This window comes from Coturnix japonica, chromosome 13 (assembly GCF_001577835.2).
Source record: "Coturnix japonica isolate 7356 chromosome 13, Coturnix japonica 2.1, whole genome shotgun sequence".
NCBI classification, from domain to species: domain Eukaryota; kingdom Metazoa; phylum Chordata; class Aves; order Galliformes; family Phasianidae; genus Coturnix; species Coturnix japonica.
In genome coordinates, this window is record NC_029528.1 from 10678580 (window position 1) to 10703592 (window position 25013).

The window sequence follows — 25013 nt, forward strand, 5'->3', positions numbered from 1 at the left end:
TAGCACCAAACATTCAGAGCGGTCTGTGCCAGTGAATTGTTGCAGTGTTGTTGCAGACTGCTGGGTCAAGGCAACAGACTTTCCCACGCCGGCTGGCTGTCCTGCAGCCACCCTGCTATGTGTCCAATGCGTTTCTGATCATGGCTCCGACAACCGAGAGCTGTGTTTTCTCTCTCTGCTTTAAAGTCCTGCACAGAAAAGCAGCTCTGCAAACAGAGATTGTTGTTTGAATTCTAAAATAAATACATTTGCAAAAGTCATCATTTAGTAGGTAAAATATGTGCAGCTTCAGTTCTGCTTTCTGCTGTTTTGTGTGCTGGAACGTTAAGCTGCTGTGTGCAACAGAACGTGCAGGGAACCCAGAGCTCAGTTTGTTACCACGCTTTATTTTTTGTACTGCTTTCGCTTTTCAGTGCTCTGACTTATTGCTAGTTGTTCCGAACAGCACCTGTACATCCATAGCACATCAAGTGTAATTCCCCAAGCCCACAGCAAGACGGCTGCTAGATTGATACAGGATCATAGGATTCTTTGAGTTGGAAGGGTCTACTAAGGCCATCTGGTCCAAGCCCCTGCAATGAACAGAACACCCACAGCTCTATCAGTGCTCAGAGCCCCTCCAGGGTGTCTGCAGGGATGGGGGCACTCTGTGCAACCCATGCAGCGCCTCGCTGCCATTATCATAAAGAACTTCTTCCTTATATCCAATTGAAACCTCCCCTCTTTTAGTTCAAAACCATTTTCCTTTGTCTTATCACAACAGATTCTCCTTAAAGCACCTGCCCCCCTCTAAACACTGAAATAGATTTACATACATATCTATAAACATAAGCCCTTTGGGCATGAAGCGCACAAAAATCCAACTTTTCACTGAAGGCCGAGTGCCGACTGACCACGAGGCAGTGATTTCGCCTGTTTTGTTGTTTCTAATTCACACCGACAGGCTGTTCACACCAAGGTGTTTGTATTATTAGCAGGATGTGGATTTATCTGAGCGTGCGGACTTTCTTTTCATTTACAAATATAATAAACGGGGGGGGGGGGAAGATAAATAAATAAAGACATTAAAAGATAAAGCCCCAGACTTCCAAGCCGGGAAAACCAAACAAACCGGGCCGTGGTCCTACCCACGTCGCAGCGGAGCCGCAGCCAACCCCCCACACAGCGCGGCCTTATAGGCCCACCCCTCCGGCCCTGGGCCCTCGCGGCCTACAGCCAGGCCAGGCCGAGGGCCGACCCCACCCGGGCGGGTGTCCGGGGCGGATCACGGGCGGAGCTGCGCCCCGGGATCAGGCCTCGCCCCGTGGGCGGTGTTACAGAACGAGGAGGCGGTTCCGCATCCATCGCGCCTGCCCGGCCGGCCGCGGAGCTCGGCTGCAGGGGGAGGGGGGTGGGGGGGCGGCTCAGCGGCGGGTCTGCGGGCCGGGCGGGCCCCATGGGCGGGTGTGTGGGCTCCCACCACGACTCCTCGGGCAGCCTCAACGAGAACTCGGACGGCACCGGAGGTGAGCGGCGGGGCGGGCGGACGGGTGGGTTGCCCCCGGCACCGCGCTGGGACCCCTGGCGGGCGGGCGGGCAATGCGGGCCGGGGCCTGCCGTGGGGCCGGGAGGGGGAACCGCACTGCTCCCTGACCGCCTTCCTCGCACCGCGCCCGGGCCGCAAGTTTCCCAGAGCGATGTATGTGTGCTCCGAGCCCTCGGCCCACGGAGGGTCTCCCCCATCTCCTGGGAAGGTGCCAGAGCCGGGGGGCGGCCGGATCCTCCGGGCTGTGGCTCCGCGTTGCTCCCCCCGCCCGCAGCCCTCAGCCCTCCTGCGGCACACGGCGGCGGGGCAGCGGCCTGCCCGGGGCTCCGGAACTTTGTTTTCTTTGGGTTCAGTTCCTTGTGGTAAGTGGAAAATAATTCTTCAGATAACTTCAGTCCTGGCACTACCGTGGATTAGGCTCTTTTTTTCCCCTCTCCTTTTATTTTTTCCTCTCTTTATTCTCTCTAAGAAAGATGGATGCTTTCTTCTAGCCTAGCTCACCCATGCTAACAGTCAGTTTCCAATGACTTCAGAAGCTGGAGCAGTGTGCTCTCGCTGTGTGGAAGCTCACACCTCCTGTGTGCAGACACTGTAAGTGTCTCAGTCCTTCTGCTTCCCTCCACCTTAACGTCTGACTGATTGCTTTTCCAATCTGAGGTTTGTGGACCCCTGATGTTCTCCTGCAGAGCTGTATGTGCTGTGCAGTTATTTCAAGTCAGCCTACCAACAGGACGATTGGTGTATCAGTTGTCCTTATGCATACAGGGACCGCAGATACCAGGCTGAAAACTGCTGACCTAGATCTGCATCATCCCCCCGTGCTTTGCAGAGTGTTATTTATTGGTTTGATTCGACTTCAGGCAGCCCAGCTGGTTGGTGTTCTGTCCCATCAGTGACTTTACCATCATATATACACAACAATGCAGTTTGTACAGTTATATCTGAAGCAGTCACCTGCTGATTAATGCCAGGTATACATAGTATACAGGAACACCGGGAAGTTCAGTTGTGTGGGATTTAATCACAACGTCATTTCACTAAAGGAAACTGTATAGCTTTGTCTTCCTTGCTCTTCCCATCTATTTAAAAGAGGTAAATTCATTTTTGTTAAGAAGTTGTTCTTAAAAGCCGTATCCAGTGCTAAGGAAACTTACCAACCAGTAAGAGATGGGAAACTGAGTAAGGAATGTGGAAGTCAAGGAGAAAGAACAGCAGAAATCTTCACATCCTATAAAATCTTGACCAAGAACCATCAAAAAGCTGTGTTGACAGCTTTTCTAGGCAGGTGTTATGAGGTAAGATTGTGTCACAGTGGTTTAATTTCCTTACTCTTATCTTGCTTCTGATGTCCAATGAATGAGATAGGGGGAAAATAATTATGATCGGGGTTTTGCTGATGTTGTAACATAGTAATGCTGCTTTATTACGTGCTTGGTAGCAGTACAGAGGTACGTGATTTCCATCCAAGTTGTCTAAAGATTGCTGTCCCAAGAAGACTTAGTTGGAGCACGTTCCTTTGAGCACCATACATGGCAGGACATGCTGCAGCCTTTGGGTTAGTAACCTACTGTGCTCGGTGCATCAGAACAGCAGCTGGATTCCTCGAGATGTGAGCTGCAGAATGCATGTCAGCTGGCTCGCGTTGATTCATGCTCTGGGGATAATGTTCCTTAAGGTTGTCTCGCTGAAGTGAGAAGTGATGTAATTTCAGTTGAATTATGTGCTTCTTAGGGCTGTCTTAAACAATGAGCTGCAGTGTGCGTTAGCCCGTTCTGTAAGGCTGCCTATCTGTTCTGCTTCTCCAAAACAGGGAAGGGGAGGTGGGGGATATAGGTTAAGGGGCAAGAACTTCAGCGTCTCTTCTGTTACATTTAACTCCCCAGGCGCTGAAGTCCTCCCTTTGCTAATCCTTAGGGTTGCAAATTCTGAACGTGTGCCCATGCTGAGAATGAAATCTGGCTTGATCTCTGGAGGGAGTTTATGTCTTGAGGCATCAGAAACCGAACCAGCTGAAGCCCCAAGTGAGTGTCATTTTTGAGCCTTTCCTGGACAGAAGGGCAGCCTGCTCCTGTTCCTGAAAACAAGGCTTACTTCCTCCAACTGCTGTTTTGCGACCAACTCAAGTGTAATCGCCTTCAAATTGCTGTCAATCAGCGGAGCTGCCTCATTTTATGTGACTCAGGAAGATGTTTTAGGATAGAAATGTTCCAGTTCTAGCCAGAATGTTGCTGCTGATAGACTGACTATGGAGGAGCGTTGTTTTTTTCCCTCAGAACGGGAAAGTTTCTTAAAGAATGACAAGCAGTCATGAGATTGATTAGATAGAAACAGCGGCGCTTGATGTGGCATAAAAGCGGGAGCCGGATCTCAAGTCTAATTCATACCAGCCTCCATCTATTACAGTGCAGTGAAGAGCTGATGAAATCCTGCTAGATGATATCATCGCAATGAAAATCAGAATTTGTCACATCCCTGTATTGTCCTCTGAGCTTTTGTCAGTCACCGGCACTTCCACTCATTTCCCTGCTGCTCTGCAAAGCTGACAGTGCCCTGACTGCGTGCGGTTCCTTTGTCTTTTCCTATTGCAAAGGTCGGAGAGATGCTTGCATTTATCCAGAGAACTATTTAATGTACTTGGGTGTGTCTCTGAGTGTAAGAACAAGCTCATCAAATCTACCGGCTTGCCTGCTCTGTTCCCATTGACCAGAGCAGGAGGAGTCTGTTACTTGGCAGGAATTAAACAGATGCTGCTCTGCCCGTCCTGCTAGAGATGAAATGCTTTTTTTCCAGCTTGATACCACCTGTTTCATTATCACTGCTCTTTTCAATGGGTTTTCATTTTGAATAGAATAGTTTTGTTGTATTTAGAAAAAATATTCCTGTCTCAAAGCTTGGGGCATTATAGTCCAGCAGAGCTGTGTGGATGTCTTGGATGATGAGGTGGTTTTATTGGTGACTCTTTAAAGGAGATAAAAAGAACAATGGGAGATGATTGCAGACACAGATGTTTCTTCCCACTGCTTTAGCTCAGCTGTCTCCTGTCAGACATTCCAAGCTTTCAGGAGCCAAGCAACAAATCTCCTCTTGCTGTGCCTTGTTAAAGGTGATGGAATTTCTGCAGAACGGGGAAACTGGGAGAGAAATAGCTGCTTTCTGGCTGTATACAGGTGTCTGTTCAAAAAGGCTTTGAAACATCGGGTTTGGAGTGAGTTACCTGCTGGAGAGCTCTGCGTTGTGCTTGCAAGTGTGATCTAACAGCTTATCAGGTTAAGTTCGGTTTGGCACAAACCAGAAACGTGCAAGTCCTCTTTGGAGGGTTCTTATATTTTTTTTCCTTTTCTTGGAGGGGAGGATGGTTGTGAAAGAGAAAAACGAATCCATTCACTTTCTTCTGGTAAACTTTCCTCTGTTACTAGTTGCGTATTACTTTGTCTTACTTCCCAAAGTTCAGAGAGAGTTATCTGTGCAGGGCAAGAAATGCCATGTCCTGACGTGTGGGCATGACAAGTCATTACAGATTAAGGCTCTCAGCTGTGGCTGTCTGATTGCTGCTGTGCTCTCCTTGCTGGATGCGAGCTGCCTGTTGGAGCTCTTATCGCCCTTCTTTGTTAGGGAAGAAGATGATTCTGTTTGAAATCCGTCTTCTTTACTGCTGCTCCTATCAGCCAGCAGCGATAATGGGAGCAAGAGGAAATAGGGCTGCCCATCTGACTGCTGCACCAGGATGTGTGGAAAGTATCAATTATTCCTGCAATATTCGGTACAGTGCTGATGCTTCGTTAAGTTCTAGCAAGCCAGATGCCAGGCTTGGCCTCTGCTTTCAGGGGCTGGACTATGGTTTCTGGAATATCTTCAGCTGAGTGCTGTGTCGTGCTGTATATCACATGTCTGATCTGGAGTTACAATAACTGCTTTCATGGTGCTTCTATGGAAGGCTGACCAAGGGAATTTGCATATTAAGTAGTCAGATTTGTTGCTCACAATTGCATTAATACAGTAGGCCCATGCACAGCTAGCACAGGGTTTTTAAACAAGGATCTTATGACTGAGCAGTTAATAGCATTTGGTGCATACCCCAATGTATGTCAGCACACAAAGAATCTCCCAGATTGAGTTTTTTAGTGTTTTAGTTGTTGATTTCGAGTCATAGATACAGTGTAGCAGCTTGTAGCACCTTCCTGGGATTGTGGTGTTGTTTGGGACTTCAGGTTGTTCCTGCTGCTTTATAGTGCAGCCTTAAGATAAGGTGCTGTTTTGCAACAGTAATACTAAATTTATGAACAAGCATTGGGTGTCATATCCTACTGTGTTTTTTTCTGTTTTAAAATGGAATAAAGAAAGCTTAGTGTGGTTCTCACAACTTGTTGTAAATCTCTTTGTGATTTCCGCAATAGTACATGTGGTTTTAATCAGGGCATTTTAATAAAAGCCATTAATGAATGTCTTGTTTTTCCAATGGCCGGGTACCCGCAGCCTGCTTGGGTTCAGTGGGATGTGCAGTTTGGTACAGAGAGCACCTGAGAATCACTTTGATACCATTTGTAGCCTCGTAGACTTTGTTTTTCAGGTGTTAACAAATAACTCTTAGAAAATGAAATAAGGTAATGTGTTTACTGTTAATAAGGGCTGACTAATGCAGCTGTTCTGTTTCCTTTTTGGCCTTGTTCCTTTGTGTAATTGTTTGTTTGGTTTCTAGATGAAGCAATTTGTTTTAATTTCTCTGCTTGGGATTTCGGTGTTGAAATTGCTGAATATTAAATATAATAAATTGAACATTCTTTGTGCTTTGGAGATTTTTGATAAATGAAAACATGTTATTCATCGCCTGTTTGAATAAACTCTTAAAAAAATATCTCAGTAATCCCCTCTTATTGCAGTGGGGTAATATGATAGCGATTATTTTTCATATGAATGTTGAACAATACAGTTTGAGTCATGACTTATAATACAGTTGAAGCCAGAAATAAAGATCTGCCTTGCATTTAGGTCCTAGCCATTCCTGCAGGTCCTCTTACAAGCACCAAGACGGATCAAGGAAGCCAGATGTGGTCTGATTGCCCAGATCTTAAGAATAGACTAATTCTAACTAATTCTGGAGAACTTCTGACCGGATGATGATGTTCCAGCAATGAATGCAGCTATTTCTTTAAGTATCACAGTCCTTCTTTGCTTGGTGGGTTTTAAGTAAGAAGCACCATTGCTCTGTCCTGAAGGCAAATACTGGCCAGCAGGTACCTCATGATAGTCCATGAGTGTGTAACTGAAAAGTAAAGCTGGGTGTGTAGCAGCAAGTTTCACTTTCCCAGTGTCAATGGCAACCCTGCTCCTGGAAGGGAAGGATGGGAGCCTTTCCAGCTGGAAGTCCTGCAGCCGAAGAGAAACTGGGCATCAGTTGGGTGCATGTCAGGCAAGTGTCAGCCTAAAGGCAGGAGCCACTGGTTGGCTTTCATGTGCAGGTGCTTAGGGTGTAGTTCATGGAGGTTTGTTTTTCCTTCTTCCATCTGGAAGCTCTGTAGGTCTTAAGGGCACCTTATGAAAATAAGCCTTTCTACATGTCGCTATATCTAGTTTTAAAAGCTAGTTCTCATCATCTTATTCATAGTATGAATGCAGCGAGCAGGCTGAGCTAGATGTCTCCCCAGTTTGTGGTACTGGAAGGTGACTGACCTTGGGTGGGTGCAAGCAGTATGTGTGCACACTGGGCTCTCAGTCCTCTCTGCTTTGCTTACTGGCAACACATGGTCTCTATTTACTCACAGTAACTCTAAGCCTTGGGCATTTGCATTGCCACAAGTCAAGCACACCAGCACATCAGAGTTGTTCCTTGGGTGGCAGCAATGCCAGGTTCCCCATTGCCCTCCAGTGGGGACTAGTGTAAGGACTGGGATGGTCATTGTATGGAACGGAAGCATGGCAGGGCTTGGAGACCTGGCTTCAGTGAGGTTATCCTTTCTGTGAAGCACGTAGAGCAGAAGGAAGAGTAAAAAAGGTGAAGTCAGTAACCTGGTTTCTGGCTGTTAGAGAACAGCCTTACTTGCACTTTGGGGTTTCCAGTTACAACTTAATCTGCTGTGTATGTGTTGTCTGGCTGAAATCTAAGATTTGAAGGAGCAGAGATGTTCCACTGCTTGTGATGCAGAAGAAGAGAAGGTTTGTGTATTTATTTTAAAGAAAAATAGTTTTCCCTCATGCTGTGATTGCATTTCTCGTGTTAGAAGTGCAGAATTGAATTCAGTGCTTCATACTGCTTTATCAGAGGTGGACAGAAGCAATACAAGTGATGCATCCAAAAGCTACCAGAGTGCTTGTGTTATGCTGCTTGTACAGCTAATGGAAAACACCTATAACATTGTGTGTAACTGGATATTTTACTGTCTTGACCTGTTTGCAGTAAAATATGCAGGTTGTCTGATGTGGTTTAAGGTTCAGCCAGATCGTGAGTTTTGCATTTCTGCCTATGCTGACCCTGGGCTGATCTCCCAGCTGTCACCTGGCAGCAGCTTTCTCTCCTGGCAGGTTTGGGTTAGGGCTGTGCAAGTAAGAAATGGCCAAAGGCAGAGCAGAGCACACCGTGTAAGTGGATTTTAATCTTTTCCCCACCTTTTGAAGTGAACTAAAAGCTCTATTTTAAATGCTGAGCGGTGCTGGTATCTCTTAGGCTACCTTAAATATTTGAAATGACATAAGCAGCCTGTCATCCTGAGGTTTCACAGTATTGAGAGGAGCAGAGCAACTGCATCTTCTGCAGGTAAGAAGTGCACGAGCAATTAATACGTGCTGTTAATGAGTTTGCATCCGTTTGACCCATTGGGAACTAATGTACAGCATTTGAAAACTGTGTTATGTACAAATACAGTTGGGGGGGGGAGGCCTTCCTGCTGTGCTTGTCTATTAGACCACTTTTTCAGCTCCCCCATTCTTTTTCCACATATCCTTTTCTGTTGCCTTCCCACATACTTAATGAATGTGTTTTAACAGGACAAACTCAAAGCATTGCTTGGAAGCCATTTGTGAGAGGAGATGGACACAGTTTAGAAGGGAAGAATCACTTCTTTAGGAGAAACTCAGATGCATGCATATGTGTGCATACATGAATACATGCATATATGCATACAGACATCCTTGTGCTGAAAATGAGATAGAAGGGAGGAGGGGCTGGCAGTTTCTGCATGAGCCCTCACGTGGTTTTCCTACATTCTCAAACTTGAAAGAGGAGGCCCTTTACAAATGGCAGACATGAGTACTTCAGTGGTTTTCAATGAGAACAGGTGCTGCCATGGAGGGAAAGATTACAGGCTAAAGCATTTGGAAACATACAGTGCGATGCTGTAGAATGCATGTTATCATTTCACATTATATAGAGAGTGTTTACTCTTAGTAAACATCTCCCATTACTGACATTTTTCTATAAATAACTAAAATATGGCTCATAATTATGAACATTTAATAATTTGTAATCTCCAGTAAATGTCACAACTGTAAATAATCTGTGTAGTGCAGAGAACCCATGGTGTAGGAAGGCATTTTTCACCTTCTTTTCATTAGAGATGTGTGTTCTTTGAGAATACTCATAGGGTCTGAAATTGCATCAGCAGCAGAGCACAATGGTTCGGGGTTGGGAGCCTTCTACCTTTGTATTTTTAAAATTCAGTTGTGGAACTCAATTTGTGCTCTCCCGCTGTGATCAAGGGCACTCCAGATTCATGAGAAGGATCTCTCATGGCATTTACTTTGTCGCTTTATTTTTCTGCCGTAGAACTATCATCTCCTGTGATTTCTTGTCTGTAGGGATAAATACAGTCTTTTTGTAAAAGAGTACCTACAAAACAGCGGATAGCACCTGCAGCTGGCAAATGCCATTTCCTCCTGCCAATTTTTGTTTGGCAACGTGCTGCTTTTGAGCAACTGAGCCTACTGTGGAACATTGGTAACTGCGGAGTAGTGCCTTTCTGGCAAAAAAGGTAAATAGTTGAAGAAAAATGGCTGATTCACATGCTTACAGTAGTCTCTAAAAATGGCTTGGGTTGGAAGGGACCTCAGAGATGGCCCAGCCCTGTGCCCAGCCATGAGCTGGCTGCCCACCACCAGCTCAGGCTGCTCAAGGCCCATCCGTGGCCTTGGGAACCACCAGGGATGGGGCACCCACAACACTGAATGAGATGAAGGCAAAGGAAAATAAGCTGTATGGGAATGGGGAAAATGGTTTGGAAACGATAAACACTGTGAAGGTTAGACTAACAATTTTGCTAACCCTTGGATGTACTCTTGAGGAAGCTATATTTGGTGGCAGCAGTAGTTAAACATACGTCGAGATGAAGCTTTGCACTCCAGTCCTTCACACCTCTCGCTTGCATCATCCTTCGCCCCTGCTGCTTTTGGTGCCGTTGTGTTTGGGATGTGAGCAGAATGCCCTGCTGCTAAGGGCCAGCAGAGCTGTGCTTTGCATTGCATGTGTGTTGTGCACAGAATGCCCACTGCAGAGTGGGGAGTTGGGGTCCCAGCTGGAGGCTTGGCTCTTCCAGGGGTAGGGAAGAGGAAAGCTGTCAAATCACTCTTTAAACTTTATTTTATGGAGTAGGAACTGATTTGAGTTATATGTTGATGACTTGGCTCAGTAAAATGCATAATGGACTGTTTTTTTATTTTTCATTTTCTTTACTATATGCCTAGAGAATTATATAAAAGGAACATGGCTTGCTATTCAGTAATGGCTTGTGTTCTGTGAAGTGTTTATCAGTATTGGTTATTTCTCTTAGACAAGTTAAAATAATCATTTGAGATAAGTTCTCTTATTTACTCATTTGTACATCAGTTTTCCACATCTGTGTATCTCCATTATATCCCTGTCCAAATCTAAAACAAGTTCTGGTGCCAAAACAGCTTGAGTTCCAACAGAAAGCCACATGTGTATTGAAATTACATTGCTCAATTGAAGTCACATGCTTTGGATCAGTCACGTATTGTATAGCCTCATGCTGATGGTACTTAAGACAGTGATGGAACATTGCATTAACACAACTGAAACAAACACGTTCATTGTACATATCCAAGGCATTTCAGCTGCTGCATTGATATTACAGCACAAAAATAGCTCCAGAAATACTCCAGGCTCAGTTTCTGGCCTCGGCAAAATGCCTTCAGAAAGGAACAAGAGGGAACTCAGAATTTTGGTCTCCCCTTTAGGGAGAAGCAAGGAGCAGCAGCACTGTCAGAGCAGGCAAGCAGGGATATTGTGGTTCAGCATCTCAAGGCAGCACTGCAACGAGGGACCTTGGGCCATAGGGAGCCCAGCAGTTCTCTAAATGTAACTCTCAGGAGAGGTTCTAAAAGTCTTGTTTTTTCTCTCAGTGTGAGAAGATCAATACAGAAAACAGTTTATTTTCCTGTAATCCTCTCAAAACAGCTTAAATTCTAAAAAAAAAATCTCAAAATAGTTATTTAAATGGCACGAACCCTATGAAAGCATACACTTAGTGAAGTCCAGTGAGGTGTCAGTAGAGGAGAAGCTCAAGTTTTCATGTGTTTGTCTTCCTGGGATGTTTCACACCCTTTCGAGTGCGCTCACTGGTCTCTTGTGCCTAATAACATTCTTTCTGGGAACTGGTTTTAAGTTCAGAAGGAGGAGAAGTCATGGCTTGTGGTTAAATGGCCAACAGAGCTTTTATAGGCAACTTAAAAAGAGAAATACTTTACTGGTGTTTGGAGAGTCAGTTCCCAGAGCTGAGGAAGGCATGGCAACCTTATTTTAAGCAAGAAGAATTTGTATTCCCTGTTTAACTTGAAAACAGTGAGTGCAGATTAGTTTTGCCAGTGGAGAATTGCAAGCATATCTGACATAAGTCAGTTAAGCGTGGATTATTTACCAGACAGCCGAGGAGCAGAGATCTGCTGGTGTGTTAATTTGTGAGCCCCAAAGGGAAGCTCACCCTTAAGCCCACCCGTGGCTGGGTCCTGCTGACTGCTCAGTGCTGGTGTAGCAGTGGCAGAAAGGAAGGTTCTGTCACTACCCGTATCCAGACATTATCAGCCCTGAGGCTGATGTTCTCTTCCTGTTGTTTACACTTAGGGAAACAAGCATGCTGTAGAACTATGGAAGAAGCAGCAGAAGTGCTTTACCATCTTGGGGTGGAAACATATTACTGAGCCTCAATAATTGGCATTAAGCTCTGCTTTGGTTAGGAAAACACGATGGGTACTTGGGGTGGTGGAGGCGGTTCGGTTCCTGCAGGCATCCCGCCTTGTTAACGTCTCTTGGCAGCCTTCGTGCAGGAATATGCTGTGAGAGCTGCTGTCTGATGAGCAAACCCGTTAATAGTGTTTGTTTATTTGTTTTTATAGAAGTAATGATGTTTCAGCTTGAACCAAGGTTGTGCAAAGTCCAAGATGACAGTGCTGGCAGAGGTGTCTGTTTTCTAGTTGAATGCTGCGGCAAGCAGAATATTCCCTATTAGAAATGCTACCAACCAACTTAATCTTCTCGTAAACTCCTTTCCAAGGTTGCCTACTCAAGTATGCTGTCACTATCTGATTGCTCTTCCTGCCAAATTTCCCAGCTGAATTCATCTCCCATTGATAAAGTCTCTTTCTAGAGGCGCAGTGCAGCCTCCCTTCCTTCTTTCTTGTGTTTTATTTTGTTGTTATTAAGAAAAATGAGACAATAAAGGATTTTTTTCCATCAGCTCATCAGCTGCTTCTCTTCCATGCAGGTCAGATTTAGGTATCCACCCCACCTCTTCTATTGTTTTGATGCGTTTCAATGTAGATTTGCTTGTTCATTCCAAAGGTTAATAAGTAAAGAACATAGTTTCTTGGAAAACAGGCATTTTCTAAGAAGAGTGCTGACTATTATGTGTGAGAGTCAGTTTGAATGGTGAGCCCACATGAACAGGCTGTTTTCAATTAGGAGAGCAAATGCTGTTTTTGTTCTACAAAATGTGTCTTAAGATGATTCAGTTCTGGGCAGTGAATATTCTGCATTGCTTTTAAGGACTACTGGAAGGCTTAAGAGATCCTTGCCTTGAGAATGGGATTAAAAAGTAGTTATGCCCGATTCAATCTAATTTGAATATTCTTTTCATTGCTTTTATAAGTCTGTATTGAATGATGTGTTAGAGGGGAGTAGAGAATGTGTGATGTTAGCAAGGCGTCCTCATTACAGGTGCTTAGGAAATGTAATCTCAGCAAATATCTGCTGTCTAGGAATAGGCACACCTTGAACTGCATGAGCCAGAAATCGGCCTTTTTCTTCTCTTTACTCAGTTCCTACCAGATGAATCAGAAGGCACCAGCTATTCTGTGACAGCTGAGAGGAAAGCGCCGTGATCTGGGGAAGGGAATTACAGCTCGGTTGTAAAAATAGAAGTCTGTTCAGAATGCAGGAAATCAATCTTTCAGGTTTAGTGTGAAAAGAATATGAAAAGTGGTTTATTCTTTCTGGTGGCTTTTCCACTTATTTCTAAGTAGCTTGTACTCATCATGGACATAGCCCAGCAAGGATTTCTCTTCCCATACCAAGGGAATCTTTTGTTTTTTGTTGCTTTTCTGGTTATTTTTAATGGCCTCTGTTGCTAGTAGTGCCTAAATATTGCTGGAAAAGGGAGGGTACTGGATGCTGGCCATAGTTCTCTGAACCAGAGATACAGCCTAAATAGTAAAGAGAAACTACTGTTGGAAAAAACCCCTTGCCTGGGGGCTGGCTGTGATAACAGAGCTGGATTGATGGCTTCCAATTGCAGCCGTACGTTTTTTAGTTCTTAGTTTTGATACAGGCTTTTAAAAGCAAGAAAACTCAAAATAGTTTCTTTGTGCATTTGTTCTATTCACTGGGGGATCTGAATGGCTTGCTTTCATGTTTACAATGGCATTGCTACTGTCAGGGGGGCAGCAGTGGGGTCCCTGCACAGCCAGGCCCTGGATGCAGGGTGCCCTGATGGCAGTTTTGCAGAAGCAGCATTCTGTGTGCATAGTTTGCTCATTAGAGCACAGCAATTACTACAGCACACTGGGTGAATCAGAAGTTTTCCTGCAGCCAGTTGTTCTGCGAGTTCTTCCCTTAGCCCTCATTGCTCAAGGCTTTCAGTACTGCCTTCACCTAAACAAGAGATGTACCTGTGCAGTAAGTGCATGGAACTCTTGTGATTCTATGATTCTATAGAGTTATCTCAATCTGCTATTATAACACCTATTACTTAAATTATGTGAAAATAAAAAAAAAGGGGCATGTTTTCTAACAAACAGTGCTACTTTTGCTTACAACAAATGATAACAATAGAGGAATGAGCTCCCTTGGGTGAATGGTGAATGCTCTTTAGAGGAGGCAGAGGTAGCCCATGTTCAAGACCTGGTGCAGTTGTTGCTGGGTACATGGCAGCCAAAGCCTTTGCCAACATGATCATTGAACAGCATGTTTTTAGCATGCTTTGAGCTTTTGAGAATAAAATGCCTTTTAAATCAAATCTTGCTACCAAGTTATCCCTTCCTTACTAAAGAAGAGAATATCCTTAAGTGCTGTTGTGTCTGCTGGAAGTGCTGCCCTCTGTTGTGGAGCAGGCATCCCTCTGTGCATTCACAGAGCTGAAGACTTCTGCACTTGGGGCTTTTTGAAGGAGATCAAATTAATTTGCTGAGGGTGGTAGGGTTTTGGCTGCTCTAATCTATCTTAATTTGAGCAATTTCAATGTAGAGAGCAGTTCCTTGGCTTGCCCCTGGGTCCCTCATCTTGTGTGGGCTATGTAGGAGGTTGGCAGCCAGGGATGAGCCAGGCACTGTGTATATTTGCGTGCACTTCTCATTTTAGGTTAGGAAGACAAATGATAGCTTCCTAATTATCAAAGCAGCCCACTGAGGACCCTCGTTATTAAAACATGTCTCTAATTCTAGGATACGGATGGTTTTCTTAACTGAAGGTGTACTTGGGAAATAGGGAAACTTTGTCAGAGTTTTACGTGCTTAATACCAATAAACAGACGTGATTTTTGCAGCTTGGTGTTTGAAGTTGCTTGGGTATTATTAGTGTATAGAGCATAAAATAGCATGGATACACTATGTGCAATTCTAGAGAAGTCCTGCTTGTAGATAAAAGGGTAACAAAGCCTTGTATGAGTTGTTCTGAAGCTTTACCTGTTAAATAGCCTTTCAGAAATGCCTTGATATCCAGCCAGTCTGTAGGTTCTATCAGCATTAATCTGATCAGTGGTGAAAAGTAATGTAACCGGTAGAACATGTTCAACCACCCCAAACCCTTGGAACAGAGTTTGTTTCACATGGACATCATTTCATGCTGTCAGATTGTGGTATGGAGCTTCCCATGTTGAACTGCTGTCCTGGATGCCTGCAGCCTTCATTTCCAGGCTGAGCAGCTCCAGCCTGTCCTTATGGAGAGCTGCTGCTGTGTATGGGGCAAAGCAGAACAGCTACTGGGTGTGAAGTGAAACTATTTAAACATCTCTTAAATGGGAAGCACGTCAGAAGCATCTAAAAATTGATAAGGAAATAATTTGCGAGCGTGAGGCAGTAATTTCATCGTGGGAAAAACTGCCTTGTGAAATAGAGCTTATTGATTAAATCCTTAAATGCTTGCTTAGTGCGTCTTACCCATTCCTTATACTGAACAGTTGCCTTTTGGCTTTCCAAATGGTGCCTATGGAACATAAAGCAGAACTGTAAAATGAAATCATTAAGATAATGGATGTTTGGTATGTGTGTCAGGTGAAATTCCTATTTTCAGTTCATACTGATCTCTTAATTAACTGACGAGCTTAAGTAGCTGAGATGCAGTAGCAGTGCATTTAGTTAATTGGCTAATGTGAAACTCTATCCCTGCCAATAGTTGTCACTGGAATAAAGTCAAGGAACGGTGTTGGACGGTGTTGCTAAGCTAATCCAATCATTGATCTTGGCAAGAAATAACAATTGCCAACTGGGGGCTTTTTGTTCTTTCCCCTCTGGAGTTGGAAGCACACCTGGCACCGTGCTTTCCCTTCCAGCTCTATGCTGGGTCTGGAGATGGGACAGCAAAGGGAAGCTTTGTATTGTCATGTAAGACATTCACTGGTGGTGTTTCTCCATCAAGCCTTCAGAATCAGCAGCATTAGAGCGCATGCAGCCATATGTGGTTCTGCTGGCAAGGGCTTGCCAGCTGGATGTCAGCAAGATTGCACTTAATCAGGGTGGAACCGGCTGCATTGTGTAAAGAAAGTTATTAGCTTAATAATTCTTATAACTCCAGCAGGATAAAAGATAAGGCTGCCTTTGATATGTTATTTTGTTTCTTAAATAAGTCCTTCCAATGTTAGCAAAATTGCGGTGCGCCAACTAGAGAGCAGATAGGCAGCAGTTGACCCTGTCTGTCACTTGATGAATGCAGGGAACTGGTGTCATCTCTGTGCTGCTCTGCTGCATGGCAGGGCTGAGCAATGGCACCGCTCCATGGGCACAGCCTCTGGGAAGCCGGGCTGTGCTCTGAGCTGAGCCTTGTGCTGCCTTTGTCTCACTTGGAGCTCACCCAGCTCGGCTGTTAGCTTGCAGGGAAACACTTGCAGCATTTTGGCTGGATGTTTTTTGCTGTTTGCTGTCCTGTGATCCCCAGCAGACATGCAGCTGGCTGCAGGAACCTCACTGCACGGTTTTATCAGGTGCCTGAAGTTCCCCTGCTAGCAGAACAAGAGGAGAAGCTGCAACAGGATCTTGGCGTGTTAGTAGTGAAGTTGCCAATTTACATTCTTCCTCATAATGGGAGACAGAACTCCCTGGGTTTTTAGGTGATTCCTGCAGAAGCTTCCTGCTGCATTCCCACTGTGATTTCCAGCTCTGCTGTGCAGCATGCTGCGTGCGTTTTGTTTTGCACGTGAGAAGCTGTGTTGGTGCCAGGCTCTCAGCTGTGACCAAGTCTCAACTTGAACCACATTGTACAGCCTGTCACAGGCAGAATCATAAAATATCCTGACCTGGAAGGGGCCCATAAGGATCACTGGGTCCTGCTGACAGCTTTCTTAACGGTGGTTGCCATAGGTAGCCAATAAGATGGCCTGGTGGTGTGATGTCGTGGTGCACAGTGAAGGTCTCAGTGTTTGCATGCAGTAATTTGCAAACACATAAATCTTTATCCAGCTCCGCAACAAGCTGAAAACAAAATGTTCCCATCTGCCAGAGGTAGGAATAGTTCAGATGTTGGTGTCAAGAGCACTGAGAGGTAATTGTGTCGATAAGGGCAATCCCTTGAAGCTTATCTACCACAGCAGAGCTGAAGCTGTGCAGTCAGTGTCTCAGCACTGTGCTTGCCTGCTGCAGAGCAGCACGTGTGGCTCTGAGATGCCTCTGGCGTGCAGTCATTGCAGGTGGGCACCACCTGGCAGCATCTGGCTCCATGTGCCATCACCCCTTGGCAAAGGTGCTAAGGGTTAGAGGTGGTCACTGCTCCTGTGGACATTTCCTCTGTCTAAAGATGTGCAGTATCAGAACTTGGAGATGAGATGGATTTTTTTTTGCTTGCTTGTGCTTCCAGCAAGGATCCAATGGGAGGGCAGGGCTCAGGAGTGACCATAATGTTCTTTGAAGCTTTTGCAAATAGATAATAACCCCACAGAACTACTACTGGGAAATAGTGCTGAGTTTCAGCGACAGACCAGTGTGAAGAAGTTCCCTTTGAAAAATGGTTTGAGAAATTGAGGCAAATAACAATAGAGAACCTCACAGTGGCTTTTCTTGCATTATTGCTCCGTCCTGCAGCACTTACTCAGAGCGTTTGTAAATGTCAGGGTTCGGCATCCTATTCTTGCAGCCTTGGAAGCAGAAAAAGCATCCTCATAAAATGTGAATGAACAGACTGGAGGCCGACTCTGACCTCTCGCCAGCTGGCTCTCTGCTGTGAGCTGCACCTCGCAGACAAAACGCAGATAGGTTTCTGAGTTCTGTGAATAGCACAGTGCAAAGCGGGTGTCAAGGCTGCTGGGTAGCCGGGCAGAACCTGTGTGTGTTTTGGGATGGGCTGGGATGTTTGGGTCTGGTATACTGTCAATGTGAGGATCTCACAGCTTTGAAGCTTTGACTTCTCACTGCAGTGCTGTCAGTTTCCTTGAAATGTGAGAGGTGATGAGATGAGCTGCTGGAAATCCAGGCGCTCTTGATTTCTTCTGCGGTTCCTGTTGAAAATGATGGGAGCAATGGAAAACACAGAGTAATAGCTAGGAATTAGAGTCAGCTCCCTCCTTTGTCTAGCCCATTTGTATGCCTTCATCCTTTCATGTGTTTTATCACATTCTGTGAAGCCTCTGCCAGGATCTAGTGGCACAGGGATGGCCCCTTCATCTGCAGTGGGCTGCATGCATTGCTTAGCACCAGCACACTGTGGTTGTGGAGGAGCACAGACCTGGCTTTGAGCAATCAGTTCCCTGCCCTCAACTGTTCCTTCCCTTTTGCTACCTGTTTCTTTCCTTCTTTTGTAACATGTTTGATGCACATCTGTTCAAATACAGGACTTAAATTCCTATCAGCTGATACAGTTTTTCTTGTAGTGTTCATTCCCAGCTTCTTCATCATGTCCCTTCACGAACAACTTACTTCCAAGCATTACCAGATGGGTAGGTATACGTACACATACAGCATCTGGAGGGCTTTCCCAGTCCTCAGCATCCCCAGGAGCACTGTCCTGCCCTAAATGCTCTCACAAGTGTCTTAATAGTCATTTCCTTCAGTTTTCTTTTGGAATCTCAATGTTCCTTCTTTTACTTGTGAGAAAAAATTTGGTTATTTGGTGACACGTAGCATTTGTAAGGCTGAAAACCTTTTATTACCGCCCAGGGACACTCCTTTCCAAGATACTGTTCTTGCCTTGCAAAGATGTAGCCTCCAAAAGAAAAAATAACTGTGGAAAGCAGTAGACATCAGATTCTGCTATTTTCCCATTGTTGTGTAAGCCTGCATTACTTAATGCAGTTTAGATTGTATAAGCCTATGTGACTTAATGTAATTCAGATTGTCATCATTTTAGATGCGATGCATTTCTCCCTACCCCCACCTCAGTTTCTCTGTTCTTCTGCACCAATCCTTTGTAGCAGCTTTTCCTCCACATGTGATTGTCATTTAGTGTCTGCAAGGATTACACCAGAGACAGGTACAAAGGCAGGTACTAGATAGTGATGCCCAATTACAAAATGCCTTATGGGGAAATTGGAGCAGAATAGATTTAAAATGGGAGTAATTTGATGATAGAGTACTACTCACTGATTTTTGGGGAGGGAAGCCCTTGGGACTATTACTAAAAGAAACTTTATCAGTAGCAAATTGTTGCTTTGCATTTCATTTGTCTTAAAAAAGTATTTTGTTAGCAACCAATCCTGAACTGCAAAAGCAATTTGTCAGACATTTATTTTGGATTAGTTCAGTTTATATAATAGTTAGTTAACTCCTCATGGCTGTCTTCAAATAATTACCCTTTGTTTCTCAAGTTTCTCAGCTCTGAGAGGATATCACTTCCACTGCTCAAGCTGTTTAAGTAAACTTAAACTACAGTTTAAGTATTCCTTGCTGCCTTATGCAGAGCTTAGACCGTGCTGTATCCTCAGCACTTATTGCTTCTGTCTTCCTCCCCTGGAGCCTGGCAGTCATCAGACTTCGCCTTTACACTGTGAGAACAGCTTTGGAAATTCTGTCTTTTCCTATTCAAATAGTCTCTGTTTTTTTAATTTTCTGCCCTTATTTCAGCACTTCTGTTCAATGTTCCTGCTCTTTTCCCCATACTTCGTTCAAAATCTTTCATCCCTTAACACTTACACAGTTGTCTCCATCTCTTACATATTAATATATATATATATGCCACACTTACCCAGTGCTGTTGTCATTTCCATATCTTGATGTTCTCTGCTAACAACTGCCCAAATCTGCTCTTAACTTGTGTTCTCCAGGCTGAAGAATCCTCCGTGCCCATCTTGCTCTTGCTGTCCATCTGCAGAAGTGAAAGCTGCAAAGGGCCTTGTTCTTTCAGCTCCTATATGCAGCTGCTGGTAAATGTGTGGAGATCAGCAGCTTTGGGCCTGCAACCCCAAAGCAGGGTCTGACCAGTCCACTGTGGAGGCAGTACATTGTCTCATGTCTCATTTGACTGTTGCATTTGTTTGATTCGACAGTCAGCTCTCTGGGGCAGAAATATTATCCCATTTGATTATCCAGGGCTACAGTTCTTGGGTTTATAAACAAGGAATTAGGAGTGCTTTAACTGGATATTGGCATTTAGTATGAGACTTTGGTACCAGCTGCTTCTGCTCATCTGGCCCACTGCGAAGGAGGCAGCAGTGCTGTGATCTGTGGTGACAGTGGCATAACAAACATGGAGCAGCTGTCTGCAAAGAGTTCTACATAGACACTTTAAATTTCTGTGAAGAAACTGATTTAAATATCTGGATTTATCTGTGTAAGCTCCCTCAAAGCATCATTAACCTACTGATTCCATTGCTGTGAAGGGAAGCTGTGGGGAAGGGAAGCAAGCCTTTAGAATTCATGCTATGAAATAACGTGAGAAGTGAGGGGTGTAGATCTGCTCATCTGAGAAATACAATTCTTCAGTTTTTCAGGACTTTGGTTAACAGGACCTGCTGTAGGAGCTGCCTCCAGGATTCAGGGGGTATTCTGTATTCTCTACCTTTGAAGTGAAAACATCACACACTGCTGCACAAGTAGCCTACTTGCCTCTCTGAAATATTCTTAGGCCACTCTGAGGGATGAAACAGCCCAGTAAGGGATGCTTGGCTGGATGGAGCCTTGAGCAGCGCTTGGATTCTGCATGTGTGGGAACAGCGTGTTGTGGCCGTCCCTTTTCCTGCCCTGACCCCTTGTATCCTGCAGCATCTCAATAGATGCTGAGCTCTAGGAAGTTCGTGTCTCTGTGCATGCTGGAGCAAGAAAACTCCAAATATATTTTCTTGAGGTGTCACTAACGTGCTGACCTTTGTCTTTTTGAAAAGCAGGCTGGTAATGGTCTCTGTATTTCCATCTAAATAAATCTCTTGCCAAAAGATCAACCATCGCCATCTATTGAGACTTTCAATATTGCTTTAGAAGGAGCGTGCCTTTTTGGCATTTAGAAAACAGTTTCACATTTTCAAGAAGGGCATTAATAATTTCTTAGTTACGTTGAAGTGATGTAAGATGAAAATTTAATGTGGATGTGACTGTCTATTTGAGACCTTGTAAGCTGTTGTGCCTCTGATATATGTGGTTTAAATGAAGTCGTTTTCTTTGGAGCTGTAGTTAACTTCTGAAGTGAGATTCATAAAACTGGCATTGTAAATACCTGACAAACTGCTCACATTCATTTCAGGGCAGATTCTAACTCATCTTTATCAGCTTTATTACAGCTTTGATGTTGTCTGAAACTTTGACAATGGAAGTTCATGTAGTGATGTTTCTCTCTAGTGACTGAAACTTGCAGTAGAAAATGAGAGATATTGGCTATTTCACGCATTACATTTTTTACACGTCGTACTGCTTTTTGTCTCATTTCTGCCCCATCTGTTCACACAGCTGAAGAGATCGGAATATTTCTTCAGCAGGACCTAAAGCTTTTAGGGGATTCTTGAAGCATTTCCAGTAAATAGTAAACACTTTATTAAAGACCTTTTTGAATAGCAGCTCATGAAGCCAAGTTGCATTTAAAGGCTTGGTGCTGGGATGGGTGGCTTCCACAATCCTTTCCATCATGGAAAGAGAAGTTATCGCTGGGTTGTTCATCCCCTGTAGGCAGGTTGTATTTCTAGGGAGAAGTTACCTGAGACTGCTGAGGTCTCTGTCTCTTTCAGTGTCTGCCCTGCTGCTCTTGCTTGATAAGGACCCATCTATTCAGGTGCTGTCTTGGGCAGGGAAGGGTGGGAAGGGGAGAGAAATAACCTTGTGCAGCTCCTGCTCTAGGAACTGCCGCTGTGTTCTGGGACTGCAGGAGTGCCTTTAGCCTGCCTCCATAATTCATGTTGGGCAGGAGGAGAGGGCCCTGTGGGATAAATTAGCATCCATTGAACATACATGCTAACAGATGTTAGCCGAAGTAAAATGGAAGAAAAGATGCCCACTGACCCAAATTTGGTGCATCGTCCTGTTTATTCTGTCTGTCTGAAATTTCCATGCTCTGACTGCTAAGCCTTAATAAGGAAACAATTCCTTGCTCAAGTGTTTTACCACATATGTTTTTACAGTCTCATAACATACTGTTTAATGCATGCAGTGCAGCAGTGCATCTTGTCTGGACTGCCTCCTTCGCCATTGTTCTTTGCTGAGCCATCATCAGCTCCCAGCCCGCATGTGCCCAACCAAAGCTTGGACCATTAAGGTGGGGACTTTGCCAGGAAACTTGGTGTTTTGTAAACACTTAGGTTTGCTGTTCTGCAGTCTGTTAAATGGTCAGCGCTTCTTTGAAAAGCAAATGGAAGCAATCTTGTGGAAGCAATCCCATGGAAACAACAGGCAATAAATGCTTGTGGTCACTTGAAAGGATTCTGTTTCAGAAGTTTATTATTGTTAGTCTCTGCATGGGATACAGAATAACGTCTGGAGTGCCGTGCAGTTGTCATTTGCTACTTGTGATTGTGATCTGACTTAAGTTTCCACGCAAATAAATTCTCTACCATATTCTGCTTTCTGATCCTTGAAGAATAACCAGCTGATCTCAGCCTACCAGCAGCTGGGAAACTGCAATTCCCATTTGAGCTTTTCAGGCCTCAGCTCCAGAGATGTGGGGTGACAGGAGGTCTGCTCATGCTTCCATGGCGTGGTAGCAGCTTCAGTCCATCTGCTCTCCTGGGACTGCACAGACACTTAACAGAGAAGGGATGTGATGGGATCCTTGCTGGTACTCCTAGTAGTTTTTACCTGCCCCTCAGGAGCTTTCTGGTGCCATCATCCAGTGTTTGTGACCTCTCTATGTTGATGCAGCTACTTATTTTCAGAAGCAAACACCCTTGAGTGCAGTGTGACTGCTACAGGACGTCTTGCTTCCTCTGGAGACATCCAAGCTGCGTACTTGAGGTTTTGTGGTGGTGAGAGCTGCTTTTGTGGTTTGTCATTGTTCTTTTCCCATGCTGCTGTCACAGAGTCCCATTTCAGCAAGGTTCCTGCTGCCAGTGGGGTTCTGACTCTTGCAGGGAGAGGTTCTGAAGTTCAATCCCTTCATTGTCTTTGTACCTTAGATAGAAGTAAAAGCTTCCCTGGTCTGTCTTAGCTAGACTTAATTTTTAGTCTCTGCCAAAAAAAAACATGTGAAACAGTTTTTAGAAAGCACAATTTTCAGTTTCATTTTTGTAGCACAATGGAAGCTGGTAATATATATCTGGTTGCTATCTCAGTGTTCAAGTGCTCATTGAATTTTTCTATACTCATAACGGATGTCTTCCAGCTTTCTCACATAAACCACAACTGAAGAGCCCAAATGATGGGTTCTTTCTGTCACCAGGATGTATTTGGGGCAGATACTAATGACAGAGCCTGTTCTGTGTATAGGAAAGAGGCATTCATTCTGCTCCCAGGCACCTCCAGGCATCTTGCTCGAACAGGAGTTGAAATATCACCTTGCTTGCAGACTCAGACAAACAGGAGAAGGCTCTTAGTGTGCTCTCAGCAGTGCTGTAATTTAAAGAGAGCGCAGGTAGTTTTAATCCACCAACATTAGACCTAAGTGATTATCTTAACTGGCTTTTGCATAAACATAGCTGTAGTTACAATAAACATGAGAGTGTTTGTTTTATTTTGAATGAAGCAACTACTCATTAAAGCTTGACAGAATCCTGGATATTCTTCAGGGATTCAGGGTTGCCCAAAAGCAAGCTTTGTCTTCATAGAATCTTCATAGAATAACCAAGGAAGGCTGGAGTAACTTTGTGCCGTTACTCTTCTAAACTTCTCTTTCTCTTTTCACCCCACAGTTGCTCTCGGTCGTAATCAGCCCTTGAAAAAAGAGAAACCGAAATGGAAAAGTGATTACCCCATGACGGACGGACAGCTGCGCAGTAAGAGAGATGAGTTTTGGGACACAGCACCAGCTTTCGAAGGCCGCAAGGAGATTTGGGATGCCCTCAAGGCTGCTGCACATGCTTTTGAGAGCAATGATCATGAACTGGCTCAAGCAATCATTGATGGTGCAAACATAACACTACCACATGGTAGGTTCAGCTGAGATGGATGTGGCCTGTGAGAAGCATAAAGGGGAGGTTGAGCTAATGAGTTTTTAATCTAAACGTCATTTGAAGCATGCAACAGATTTAAGTACTATTTCAGCGTGCACGATATCTTTCTATTTGGTGTTTCAGAGAAAAACAATGTTAGTTTGTAGAGGGACCAAGGAAACCTGCCTTTCTGCAATTATTTGGGTGTGAATGTTTGATCTGTTACATTTTATAATGGGCAGGTTATGGGTCTGGTCTCTATGATTAACAGTGTTATCTTTCCCTAATCCTTTAGAACACTTGGATGTTTAAAGGTACAATTTTTTCAGTCTGCCTTTGCAAGGCAGTAGCTTTTCTCCTGATCCTATGGGAGCTTATGACACTTAAATTTGTTCTTAAACTTTCTTTTCTTGGGAGTATGAAGAACCAAACTATGGGCACTGGCAACCTGTACACTCTTGTGCAAGATGTACTGTAAGCACTCAGCATTTCAGTTGTTTTCCCTTTCGCGATGTTGTACCTTATTCTGGTTTTTATCAGGTTCTGTTCTTAATCACTCTGCCCCTCTGAATAGAATCACTTCCCTTTATGCCAAATACAAATATGGAAGAGAGAAAATGGGGGATGGGGAGTGGTTAATAAAGAGGTTTATACCCAAAAATGAGCTGTTGCCCCAGACACATGGAACTAAATGGTTTATAAACAACACAGTATATATGCTGTCTTGTGTCTACTGGGAAGAGGAAAACAGTAATTTAGAAGATCTTATACCTTAATTTCTGTGCTAGTTAATCTTCATGAAGTTGGCTACTCATGTAACTACTTCATTTGTTTTAAATCCTTTTATTGGTGCTGTTCAGGATCTCGGTTTCCTTAAGAAGTCACTATTTATCTTGCATTTCCTTGAGTTTAAGTGGTCCAGCTATCTTTTTTCCATTTAGAAGCATGAAACATTGCAAGTTGCTGTGCCTTGGGATGATTTTCCCTCTCCTGTTTGGCACTCAGTCTGTAACCTAGCTGAGAGGTTGGAAAGTTTCAGGGCTGCAATATGACCTGTCTTTTCCATAATTCATGGGCTGTGCATTGTAGTCCTCTGGAACGTTGTTTGTTTTCAAGGAGGTTTGCATTTTGTTGGCTTGATTGATAGCTTCGAGGGCAGTTACATGTATGGGAATGATTTCTGTTGTCAATTGTTTTCAGAACCTGCCAATGCTGAGGAAATCTCATTTCTTCTTATATAAACCTGCTACAGTTCTGTCAATAATTAGTCCTAATCAATCGGAGAAAGAAAAGCAATTCCCTTCCTTACAAGCTGGTGTGATTTTCAAAAGATAGACTTGTTTCTC

At 44.2% G+C, this 25013-nt stretch overlaps 1 protein-coding gene across 1 annotated transcript in view; it reads left to right on the forward strand.

Annotated features, from left to right (window-relative positions):
• Positions 1-1369: 1369 nt before the first annotated feature.
• The window catches only part of UBTD2 (ubiquitin domain containing 2), a 42114-nt gene continuing 18470 nt past the window's right edge, over positions 1370-25013 (forward strand). The window contains exons 1-2 of the mRNA XM_015876283.2: positions 1370-1505; positions 23428-23664. Of these exons, the coding sequence (XP_015731769.1) occupies positions 1436-1505; positions 23428-23664 (307 nt within the window). The 5' untranslated portion in view covers positions 1370-1435. The remainder of the gene's footprint in view (positions 1506-23427; positions 23665-25013) is intronic.